Raw genomic sequence first — 12,824 nt, forward strand, 5'->3', positions numbered from 1 at the left:
ATTATTAGTTTCATCTTTTATTTCTTTCATCACATTCCCAGTGGGTCAGAAGTTCACATACACTCAATTAGTATTTGGTAGCATTGCCTTTAAATTGTTTAACTTGGGTCAAACGTTTTGGGTAGCCTTCCACAAGATTCCAACAATAAGTTGGGTGAATTTTGTCCCATTCCTCCTGCCCGAGCTGGTGTAGGTTTGTAGGCCTCCTTGCTCGCACATGCTTTTTCAGTTCTGCCCACAAATTTTCTATGGGATTGAGGTCAGGGCTTTGTGATGGCCACTCCAATACCTTGACTTTGTTGTCCTTAAGCCATTTTGCTACAACTTTGGAAGTATGCTTGGGGTCAATGTCCGTCCATTTGGAAGACCCATTTGCGACCAAGCTTGAACTTCCTGACTGATGTCTTGAGATGTTGCTTCAATTTATCCACATAATTTTCCTGCCTCATGATGCCATCTATTTTCCAACTTCAACTGTATATATATATATATATATATATATACTCTATATATATAGAGTCTTTGTATCTCAAAATCATTGTAATGTGGTTAACCTTAAAAATCTAAATGAAAATGATTGAAATATAAGAGATGAAATTCAACCAGAGAGTGCCCTTTGTGGGAAAAGGCTGTGTGAAAAGGCTCCACTTAACCGTTTCGCTTGAATTGGATTGATTCTAGTGCAACAGTCAAGTGAGGCTTTTCGAGCTGTCATGTTTGCATGAGATGAGGTGCGCACTGTTAACCACGCCCCCTGACTTTGAGAATCTCCGATGCGACATGCGTCAAGTACACCATCTCATTAGTGATGCTGAGATAGGAGACATTATGTCAGGCTGATTTGCAATTGACTCTCATAGCCCCAAACATTTGCTGTGAATTACATTTCCGTTTTTCCACATGGTAAGTTTGTGAACCGCTGAACTAGTCAGTGACTACTTTTTCTCTCTCACCTTCCTGTGTCACACACACACACACCGGCCCCTGCCCATCCCCCATCCTGCTGCAATCTCTCCCGAGGTCATGCAGGCTGCGCAGCAAGCAAGTGTCCAAGTTTAAACAAAGTCAAAAATATATAATTTTTTTTGTTGACTATCTGGATCTCCAACATGTTTTTCTTTTTCAAATGCCCTTCCCTAAAACAAACTCGCAGTTGTCGGCCAGACAGTGGGTTTGTTTGTGTTGAAACTTCAGAGGAACACTGCAGGAACTCTCTCTCTCTCTCTCAGTGGCAAGTTAGGCAGCAGTACAAGTATGTAGTCATTCCCCGAGTGTAGTTCGCTACAATTAGACATTTCCAGTTGCCATTCGGAAATGAAGAATTAGAGAGGTGGGAAGTTGCCATATGTATATATATAAAAAAACAGAGCATTAACAAACTCAGAACAGAAAGTGTGTTTTCACACAGTGTGTTTCCGTTAAGGTGGGCTGGGGGAACATTAACTTTATGTCAAGGGGTTGGTCGGGTTGGGGATGAAAATAATGATGTGCTCAATCAAGTCAGCGACCTGAAAGAGGGATGCGGACCTGTATCATTCCAAATCTCTTTTATTTCCCTCTTGGAAGTACCCAGGCTTGCGAGTGTTGATAGATCTACCTTAAAAATAAAAATAAAAGCAGGAAGGGAAGGGGGAAAAAAACGGTGGAATTTGTTTTCTAACCACTAGTCACATTCTTGGCAGGGTCTTAATTTGTCTAAGCCAAAAACAGGCTGAAATGGGGAGGGAGGAGTGGGGAAAGGGAGGAGAGAGAGAGAGAAGGCGGGGATAGAAAGGGGGATATAGGGCAGGCCTATAATCTTGTTTACATCTGTGCATTTACACTATTTTCCCCTCCCATCTACCCTGTATATTGACCCCATTTAGCCCTATGCATTTACCTCAACTACCCTGACTACCATTGTCTATGTAAACCCCTTTGTTTATAATCCTCCCATACTGCCCCTGTGTATCTACACCTCTGTGTGTTGAATCCTACAACTCGACTATCCGTCACCCACTCCTGCCTGCCATCTGAAGCCCTCCACTTGCACACACACACACACACAAAAAGCCCCACAACTGCCAGTCTCAGTATTTCATATCAGTCCCAGTGCCCCTCTCTGTATCTCCCTGAGACAGCTGCCCCTGTCTGTCTTTCAAGTAAGAGAAAGTTGGTCCTAGATACTGATCTAATGTCAGTTTTAACCTCCCCCCTTCTCCCTTAAACTAACTGTCCAATGAAATCTCACTTTTAAAGGTACATTTTCTGTTAACTCATTCCAAAATAATATTGTTGACTCATCCTATGCTCATATTTTTGGCCAAAGCATAAATTGGAGAAAAATAATCCCACCTCCTTAGCTCACACATGCACAGACACACATACACACATGCGCAGACACACACACACACACACACACACACACATGCGCAGACACCACACACACAATCGCAGACACACACACACACAGACACACACACACACACACACACACACACACACACACACACACACACACACACACACACACACACACACACACACACACACACACACCACACACACACCACACACACACACAGTACCAGGAGTGTGCAAAGCTGTCATCAAGACAAAGGGTGGCTACTTTGAAGAATCTCAAATATAAAACCTATTTTGATTTGTTTAACACTTTTTTGGTTACTACATGATTCCATTTTTTATTTCATAGTTTTGATGTCTTCACTAATATTCTACAATGTAGAAAATAGTCAAAATAAAGAAAAACCCTGGAATGAGTAGGTGTGTCCAAACTTGTGACTGGTACTGTACATTCACGCTACACACACATCACAACTACCAGACTCTTATTATAATTCCTAAATACTGCACAATTTAAACACTCCCCCCTCCCCCAAAATATTAGACTATAAATTGTGCCTTCCTGAATTATACTTATGCTAAAATGTTTATTCTATTCTACTGAGCCCTTTACTTTATGTTCGTATTCTTATCTTTTCTTATTTCTTATTGTTGTGGCATTGTCGAGAAATACCCTGAAAGTAAGCATACCATACCATACCCAATTTGTAAGTCGCTCTGGATAAGAGCGTCTGCTAAATGACTTAAATGTAAATGTAATGTGTACATACGACTAATAAAACTTGGAACTTGAAACTCTAAATTGTATCTCCAACAGAACATTTAAAAAATGCTTGGTATTTCCTCCTAGAGGATGATGTCATCCTCTTGAGCAAGATGAGCTGACCAATCATGGACTACTTGCATTAATATTTTTAATGACCGGTACGCGGCCATACCAGAGGTGGCACCACAGATCCCGGAGTGGGGGGGGGAGTTTTTGCTCTGGGGCCAAGAGTTTTTCCTGATCTAGTAAACTGATAGGGTATGACAGAGATGAATCAGTTGTAAAAGGTTTTATATGGGCTGTGATGGGACCGTAGTTTTTCTAATCAGGTCACTTGGTTTTAGAAAACTCCTGGAAAAACTCCTGCCCTCCTGTCCTGTGACTAAGAGGGCATTTTTTATTTCTTCTCATTTCTGCAGACAGATTAGTCTTCTCTTTTTAAGCAGTAGGCATTTGCTTTCCAAACTACGCTTTTCCTGTGATTGCATTTCAACATTTTGCGAAAGACCGACACAACCATGGATGTAGAATCCATACAATGGGCGTGCCCATTCAAGTCTTGGACTGCCAGCCATTGCAAGTGTACCCACGAGTTTACCAGTCAAACTGACACGGTTACAGGTGGCAAGATTATCATTTTCATGGCCGCAGCGCTACAAACAACAGCCTACTCAGAGCGCGGAGAGAGAGTGTGGTTTGGAGGATGGATAAGACGTTTCGGGATAATCGCAGCAAGTCTATTTAAATATAAAAAGTTGTTACATGGGGACATAAAACTAAAGCTGGGGGGGGGGGGCACAAGTTTCAATTGAGCGGGCAATGTCCCTCTCCTACGAAGGATGAAAACATTGTCAAACTGCAGCAACCCTGTACTTGTTCACATGAATTATCTTTTAAACTAGACTATCAGGGGGGTTTTCCTTTACACAGATACAGAGACACCCACGTAGAACCCACAGGGCTGAGCACTATTTATGCGGGTTTGCATCGTGTAGGCCTGCGCAACTGTAATTAAAAAGTTACCCACACAGTCTGTCTAGTTATGTCATCACTGTTGTGATTCATTCCAGTTTATCATTTTGGATTGAAAACGTCTAGGTAGCCTAGCATGCCCGAGTTTCGTTAAACTTTGATCACATCCCTTGTCTCATCGCGCACCAGCGACTCCTGTGGCGGGCCGGGCGCAGTGCACGCTAACCAAGGTCGCCAGGTGCACGGTGTTTCCTCCGACACATTGGTGTGGCTGGCTTCCGGGTTGGATGCGCGCTGTGTTAAGAAGCAGTGCGGCTTGGTTGGGTTGTGTTTCGGAGGACGCATGGCTTTCGACCTTCGTCTCTCCCGAGCCCGTACGGGAGTTGTAGCGATGAGACAAGATAGTAACTACTAACAATTGGATACCACGAAATTGGGGAGAAAAAGGCGGGTAAAAATTAAAAAAATAATAACTTTGATCACATCCTCATTCTTCTCCTAACACAAATAAATGGGCTATAAATATGTAACGTTACCACTTTGTTTACCCTGGCCAGAGGGGTACAAGGCTGACGCATGACTCAACCTTCGCCTCTCCCGAACCCGTTGGGGAGTTGCAACGATGAGATGTAATTGGATCGCATTTGAATCTCACAAAATTGGGGAGAAAATGATTATTATAATTGTTTTTTTAATCAATAGAAAAAACACACACAGAACTTTCAGAAGGAAATCTGGAAACAATGGACGGTTACTTTAATGTTGAAGGTTAGAATTCAGGGACGTGTAAGCTGATCCTGGATCTGTACACAAAAGCTAGTTTTAACTGGATCATATTCTCTATCTACCCTTAGAATACCCTCACGTCCTCTCTCTAACCCCCACAAGCCCCTCTGTTGTTAGGGATAAAAGGTCCCTTATTACTCTATGGGATTTGGGGCTCCGTTATGCCTCGGGGGCTTTGCGGCAATGTTGTTTCAAAATGTGAAACATTTCGCCTAGTATTACGGAGTGGTGAAAGAGACAGGTCTCGGAGAACTTTGAGCTTCCTAAGGGTTTCGTTTATTTGTCTATTCATCATCGTTTTTCAAAAGGATCAAATAAAAGAGGAAAACAGATCAGCGAAAGAACAGAGAAGAGGAGAGGAGAGGGGAGGGGGAGAGGGAGCGATAGAGGGAGACTGATTGATTACAGAAAATATGAAATATGAGATAGATATGTCTGAACAAAGACCGAGAGAGAGAGCGATTGAACATGGTTCCAAGAGGCCCCTACCCTGCCCTGCATACTGTACCTAGGGCAGAGCTTCTGCAGCACATCCCATATGCCCTCACAATACACACTTTTTAACAACTGGTCCTAGGTCAACTATATTAATTACTAATAATTGTTAGGGTCCCCAGTGGGAGTATGGAAATCTGACACACACAAACACAAAGAGGTTTTCTCTCTCTGCCTTAAGGTGGTGATAACACTGAGACGCGTGCATTATTACACACTAATATCAGTATGGTCTATACCGCCTTTAGCAATGGTGGCTCAATGCATTGATGAACACTAGCTTCACCAACTGTAACAAGGCCACGCGAATTAGGGTGAATCAGATATACACTTGGAAAGGAGGAGTCTTAGGAGACTTCCACTGATCGCACTGCAGCAGACCGAGCAACAGCAGTCCCCCCCCCCCCAATAAAGAACAGAGAGACATCAATCATATTGGTGGGAACTAAAAGAAAAAAAAGGGATGTTTCATTGATATAGAGGCAGCTCCACACGCCGACATCATACCGTTCACTAGTTATCATTTTTTTTTTACATGCATTTTAAAGTTGCCATTTTATAGTGTGCCAATTAAAGGAGTGCAGCTCTGGGACCGAGGCTAGATTCTCAAGCCCCAATTAAAAGTTGGAGGGTTGATTTCAGTGGAGAGGGAAACAAGGTGCACAAGATCAGACCATGTGAGAGAGTGACTGGAGAAATCGCTTGGCTCACATTGCTGAGATGCAGATGTTGGATCTTAATATGACCCATTTCGTCGCAGGAGGAAAATAATCCTGCAACAGGAGGAAAATAATCCTGCAACAGGAGGATTTAAATGAACATTGAATATTTAGAATCGCCTCCAGGGGGCAGCTGGAAGCGGTGTTTGTAGGCAATACCATACAGTACCGTTCCTAGGAGGATATGGTTTGGGGAAGGCTCTGCAAACCGACCTCAAAAAGAGAACACTCACTTGAATTCCCCCCCCCCCTTACTAGCTCTGACCTTTCTGATAGCTACTTTATGAGGGGAAAATGTACTTACTATGACTGTGATGTGGTTGTCCCACCTAGCTACACTATATATACAAAAGTACAGTATGTGGACACCTCTTCAAATTAGTGCATACGGCTGTTTCAGCCAGACCCGTTGCTGACAGGTGAATAACATCAAGCACACAGCCATGTAATCTCCATAGACAAACATTGGCAGTAGTATGGCCTTACTGAAGAACTCAATGACTTTCAACGTGGCACCGTCATAGGATGCCACCTTTCCGCCGAGTGCTGAAGCGTGTAGGGCGTAAAAATTGTCTGTCCTCGGTTGCAACGCTCACTACCAAGTTCCAAACTGCCTCTGAAAGCAACATCAGCACAATAACTGTTTGTCGGGAGCTTCATAAAATGGGTTTCCATGGCCAAGCAGCCGCACACAAGCCTAAGACATACAAACTATTATGACACTCACAAGCGACTTGGGACGGGTCTGAAGCCGGTACAGCCAATCTGCCAACATCTGTCTGTAGCGTCCGAACAGTTTGGGCTACACACTAATATGACCCCTCTGTGGAAAGGTGAGACTCTAACGAACATGTTGGTTGTTTTGTTCTAGGATGCACCACAGGACCAGTTTTTAAAAAATGATGGATGTATATATGGAGACTGTTTAGTGCCAAAAAGGGGTTAAAAAAAATATCTTCATATGTCTTATCTCTCATATTTAGGACAGACACTTCTGAACAAACTTCCTTTCGATTTTTTGGGGAGGACTATCTGTTTTTGGTACCCTTCCCCAGATCTGTGCATCGACACAATCCTGTCTTGGGGCTCTACAAACAATTTCTTCGACCTCATGGCTTGGTTTTTTCTCTGACATGCACCGTCAACTGTGGGACCTTACATAGACAGGTGTGTGCCTTTCCAATTCATGTCCAATAACTACAATTTACCACAGATGGACTCTAAACAAGTTGTATAAACATCTCAAGGATGATCAGTGGAACAGGATTCACCTGAGCTCAATTTCGAGTCTCATAGCGAAGGGTCTGAATACCTATGTAAATAAGGTATTTCTGTTTCTTATTTTTAATAATATGCAAAAATGTCTAAAAACCTATTTCTGCTTTGTCATTATGGGGTATTGTGTGTAGATCGATGATGGAAAAAAACAATCGAATCAATTTTAGAATAAGGCTGTAACGTAACAAAATGGGAAAGAAGTGAAGGGGTATGAATACTTTCCGAATGCACTATATGTAATTGATATACTAGTCTTGCTTGCCAGATTCATGACGCTTGGAGATACAGTGGCTGTGGGAAGAGCCTACAGTGCCTTCAGAAAGTATTCACACCCCTTGATTTATTCCAGATTTTGTTGTGTTACAGCCTGACTTCAAAATGGATTTGAAAGAAAAATGTCTCACCCAACTACCCTATAATGACATAGTGAATACATGTTTTTGGAATTTTTCTAAATGTATTGACACTGTGAGATTAAGGCCAAATCTACACTGGAGTTGCTTACCAAGAAGACAGTGAATGTTCCTGAGGGGCCAAGTTATGCAGATTCAAGTCAAAACTGTTAAAGAACTATGGCAAGACCTGAAAATGGTTGTCTAGCAATGATACACAACCAACTTGACAGAGCTTGAAGAATTTTGAAAATAATAATGGGCAAATGTTGCACAATCCAGGTGTGGAAAGCTGTTAGAGACTTTCCCAGAAAGACTCACAGCTGTAATCGCTGCCAAAGGTGATTCTAGCATGTATTGAGGGGTTGAATACTTATCTAATCAAGATATATCAGCGTTTTTTAATATATATTTTTTTTATTTTTTTTACAAATATTAAAAATGTTCTTCAACTTTGACATTACAGAGTATTTTGTGTAGATCGTTGACAACAAAATACAATTAAATCCCTTTTAATCACACTTTGTAACACAACAACATGTAGAAAAAGTCACGGGGTGTGTGCAATAGCCACCTGAAACCCTTAAATCTGTTATTCAGCATTTTCACTCCCTTTTCCTGTTATTGGTCTGTAAGCCCTGATAACTAAGTTCATTTTCTCTCCTCACGTCAACCAACAGTAACCTAATTCAAGCTCCCTCCTCACCTCTCATCAACTCTGTATCTTCCTCTCTTTTTCTTGCTCCCCTTCTCCTTGTCTCCCCCTTCTCTCTCTTTTACTGTACTTTCCGAGGAAAGTGTAGAATTACTGTATGCTGTACTCTCTCTCTCTTTCTCTCTCCCCAACCCCTTATCGCTCTCTTTCTTTCTCTCTCGTTCGCTCTCTCTCTCTCTTCTCCCCCAACACCTCATCTCTCTCTTTCTTTCTTTCTCTCTCGCTCGCTCTCTCTCTCTCTCTTCTCCCCCTTCCTTCCTCCCTTCTCTCCCTCCCATCCTTTCTCTCTCGCTCTCTCTTTCTCTCTCTAGAACAGATATTAAAGCGAGCTTCAGTGGGGCTGAGCTGTTTGATAGCCTGTTGCTTTATGGGGTTGACCTTGGCTATAGGGAGAATTCTGCATACGCACGGGTGCTTGGAGAGGGTGCGGGCAAGGTTACAGCACTGATGAAACTAGAGATGAGCTAGTGATAGAAAACAAATTGACACCCTGCATAGAGGGAAAATGGCACCTCATAAATAGACAAAATACCATTTCTATAGCCAAACGTATCTGTTGGAGCGTATTTGGAGATTTAACTGATTTCAACATTCGTACACTTCAAAACCTGGCTGCATTATTTGTCTCCCTTTGACTGTAACACAATGAGTCCCTTTATCCTCTTCTCTGTTTTGTCGCCGAGGACAAATTGTTCCAACAGCCACAGGCAGCAGCAGCACGAGAGATAGCTCTGTCAATGGATCGGATGAGAGAGAGAGGGAGGTTTGTTTATGTGTGGCTGAAGGCCACTCTATTAGTTTTCATGTGATAGGCCTTCTGGTGATTCTGTGTCATTACTGTCCAAGTTTTTTTTAAATTATTATTATTATTTTTTATTATTATTTTTTTTTACACCACAGTTTGTCCTCACATTTGTGGTGTAGTGTCGTGGAAGGCTCTATGACAACGCAGCTCTTATGTACTGTGCTGGATTCTGTGTGTGTGTGTGTGTCTCGTGTTACCAGTTCCGAACAAAGACATGGTATGTGAGGTGAGGTTATAGGCCAACTGAGCATGTGTTAATACAAAATATACCAGTTCACCATAATATTACCCCACCACTGCACAAGATTATGGTATACTGTAGTGCCTTGAAACACCCTTGAACTCCCTGTAGAATATAAAATATCCAACATGAGGTCATTGTGCCATTATGTCCACGGGGGCATATGGTTAAGCTACTAGCATTATCTATCAGGGTCATGGCACCACTGTAGGAGACCACCTTGTTTTCTCACATGATGCCGTTGTTAAACGCTTGTGTTCATAGTAAATAGCAGAGGTGGGACCAAGTCATTGTTTTACAAGTCACAAGTAAGTCTCAAGTCTTAGCACTCAAGTCCCAAGTCAAGACAGGCAAGTCCGAGTCAAGTCTCAAGTCAAGACCGTCAAGTATCAAGTCAAGTCTCAAGTCCTAAACTTTGAGTTTCGAGTCCTAAACAAGTCATAATGTGCTCTTCACCAAATGTAATACCATTTCATATTTTTAACAAGAGTAGTAATTAGTATATTACATTTACGCAAATCATGAATGCTTTAAAAAATGTCGATATATTTATTACTTTCCAAATAAACGTTATATTTCTATGGAAATACATGGGTAGCCATGAGAAAGACCCTCCCCAATAGTGATCGACTATCGAGGATCGCTATGGGGCGCAATCGGGCTGTCACGGACGTGTGGAGAGACGGACCAAGGTGCAGCGTGTTCTGAGTTCCACATATTTTATTAAGTGAACCTTTTAATAAAACAAATAAAGAGACAACGAAACGTAACATAAGTGGTGCAACTAGCACACACACAAACAATATCCCACAAAACACAGGTCGGAAAAAGGCTACCTAAACATGATCCCCAATTAGAGGCAACGATTACCAGCTGCCTCTAATTGGGAACCAAACCAAGCACACCAACATAGAAATATGAAAACTAGAACATCCCCCTAGTCACGTTCTGACCTCAACACCATAGAGAACCAAGGGCTCTCTATGGTCAGGGCGTGACACGGGCGATGTAGGCTTGTACACAATCGCACAACCTTAACACACACACACACACTCTCTGTGTGGTTACAGTAGGCTAACGTATGTCAATGGTTTTAGGAACAGCAATAACATCAGGCAGGATTTAGGCTACCAACTGCCTAGCCAGTTGTAGCTCAATCTTGGGTGCAATGATCACGTTCCCGCATTGACTGACTGTGTGGAGGCTCCTTAATTTAATGTTACGTTAGCCTACATGCTACACTAGCAAAGTTATAAAAAATATAGCTGTCGGCTATATTACCCCCGACTTACCGTTCTTTGTGCAGATTCAAATGTCGAACAAAGTTGGAATTGTTGCGCCCCCGTCTGTAGTTTTCTTCCCGCATGTTTTGCAAATTGCAATCCGTTTTTTGTTGATACAGCGTCATCTTTATATCATCTTTCCAAGGGCTCCATCTGAATTCACTTGCCGACGTTCCTCTGCACTGCCATGCACAACTTTTTCTCAGCTGGCACAATTTGATTGGCTGCTGTCCGATTCAAACTGTAATCCGTTAAATAGAGAGTTGATGCGCTGCAGACTTTTTTTAATAGCATAATTTTAAATATTTGGGCTTGGGGAGGGTATCAAGTCAGGTCGAGTCAAAAGGCTCAAGTCCAAGTCAAGTCATGAGTCATTGGTGTTAAAGTCAAAGTAAAATAAATGTAATGATTTTTGTGTACATTTACAGTAAGAGAATATCCATACACCAACTAATTAATTTTCAAGTTAAATATTTTTTTAAATAAATATATGAAAAATATTCAGCCACTCTTGGAGGAAAACAGAATACAGTGAAGACATAGTAGGTTTATTTTTCTTTAAAAAAACAACACTTTCCAGCTTTAAAATCAATCAATGTGCTATGAAATAGAACACAGCAAGCTTGGAGATTTTCATGAAGCAATGTAGTAAATTGTATTCCTGTGGTCCATTAAAAGCACAGCTTTTCAACTCACACTATTATGTGGAAATTACGTGTTACCACTATTATACCACAGATTTACTAACAACAATCTGATGCTCGCAATCCCTCCATCCCTCTGTTTGGGATTAGAAAGGCATTGAACTAGAGATTAGGGGAGGAAGAATAGAACCGAGGGAGGAGAGGTCAGAATGGTTGAATAAGGGAGGAACCCACCAAGTCTCCACATCGGTCAACTGTGCCTAACTAAATGTATCCTACCCTCTCATTGACAGATATTGTCCGGTCCAGTCCATTCGTCAGTCCCAGGGCCAGCACAGGGGGGTCGCTCCGGAGGCCAGAGCCCATCCGGACCGGGACCCTGTGATGTCGCACTGACTGACCCCCCTATCTGCGAATGACCAGCAAGCATCTGAGGGTGGGGCCCGCCTCAGTCTCGCATGATTGGCTGCTGGATGGAATTAAGGTGAATGGAACACATGCCCAAGGAGCAGGACCCTAACCTATCAGAGGGAGAAGAGAAACTGTGAGTCCCGCCCCCTACTTCCTAGTCTCAACCCGACAGGCTATGACCCTGCCGTTAACATCACGCGTGAATAGGTATCACATGGTCTTATCATTTTAGAGCTCGTCTGAGGAAATTGTAGAATTACTGTGTGTTTTACCTTTTTGTTTTGACAGTTTGCTCTCCGGTTTCTCTCTCTCGCTGTGCTTCTCGACTATGCTAGTATTTATTTTCTCTCATCCATCTCTTCCCTCTCTCCCGGCTCCCTCTATTTCTTCTCTCCGTTTCCATCTCTCTCTGCCTTTCTGTCTCTTTCCACTTTCTTTACTGTCTGCAAGTTGAAACAGCTCCAAAAAGTGATCTTGTTTTCTAAGAAACCTGTAAACGAGGCCTCCAGGCTTCCCAACCCTGAACACTTGTGAGTGTGTAACTGCAACTTACAAACTGTACCGCTCAAAGCCAGTCCGCCATACACGAACATCGGCTGTTTCTCCATTCATCATTAATTAAAACACAACATCAGTGAAATGGAAGATCCTCTGTCTCAACCGGTCAGGCTGTGGCAGAGTGGAATGGGGATTTTTATCAAAGAGAAACCTGCTCTTGCTCAAAGGGCACAACTATCAGTCAATCTGATATGCCTCGGAGCGATTGGAGGCACAGCTCCACCTGGCTAGGTTAGAATGATATCACATTCTGGTAGCGTAGCCTATAGTTTTATATTGTTGATAGTGATGATGTTTGTGTTCTGTTACTTTTTGCAATTTTTTGCAATTTTTTTTGCAATTTTTAGCTTTTTTTTGTTGCAATTTTTACAAATAAAAAACGGAATATTACATTTACATAAGTATTCAGATCCTTT

At 42.2% G+C, this 12,824-nt stretch overlaps 1 protein-coding gene across 2 annotated transcripts in view; it reads left to right on the forward strand.

The window, feature by feature from the left end:
- LOC111967678 (thyroid hormone receptor alpha-B) overlaps window positions 1–12,824 on the forward strand; it is a 180,758-nt gene that overhangs the window by 125,983 nt on the left and 41,951 nt on the right. For both annotated transcript variants that reach the window (XM_070444841.1, XM_070444842.1), the window contains exon 3: window positions 11,733–11,983. In XM_070444841.1, the coding sequence (XP_070300942.1) occupies window positions 11,928–11,983 (56 nt within the window). In that variant the 5' untranslated portion in view covers window positions 11,733–11,927. The remainder of the gene's footprint in view (window positions 1–11,732; window positions 11,984–12,824) is intronic.

The sequence above is a fragment of the Salvelinus sp. IW2-2015 genome, linkage group LG8 (assembly GCF_002910315.2).
Source record: "Salvelinus sp. IW2-2015 linkage group LG8, ASM291031v2, whole genome shotgun sequence".
In the NCBI taxonomy this organism is placed as follows: domain Eukaryota; kingdom Metazoa; phylum Chordata; class Actinopteri; order Salmoniformes; family Salmonidae; genus Salvelinus; species Salvelinus sp. IW2-2015.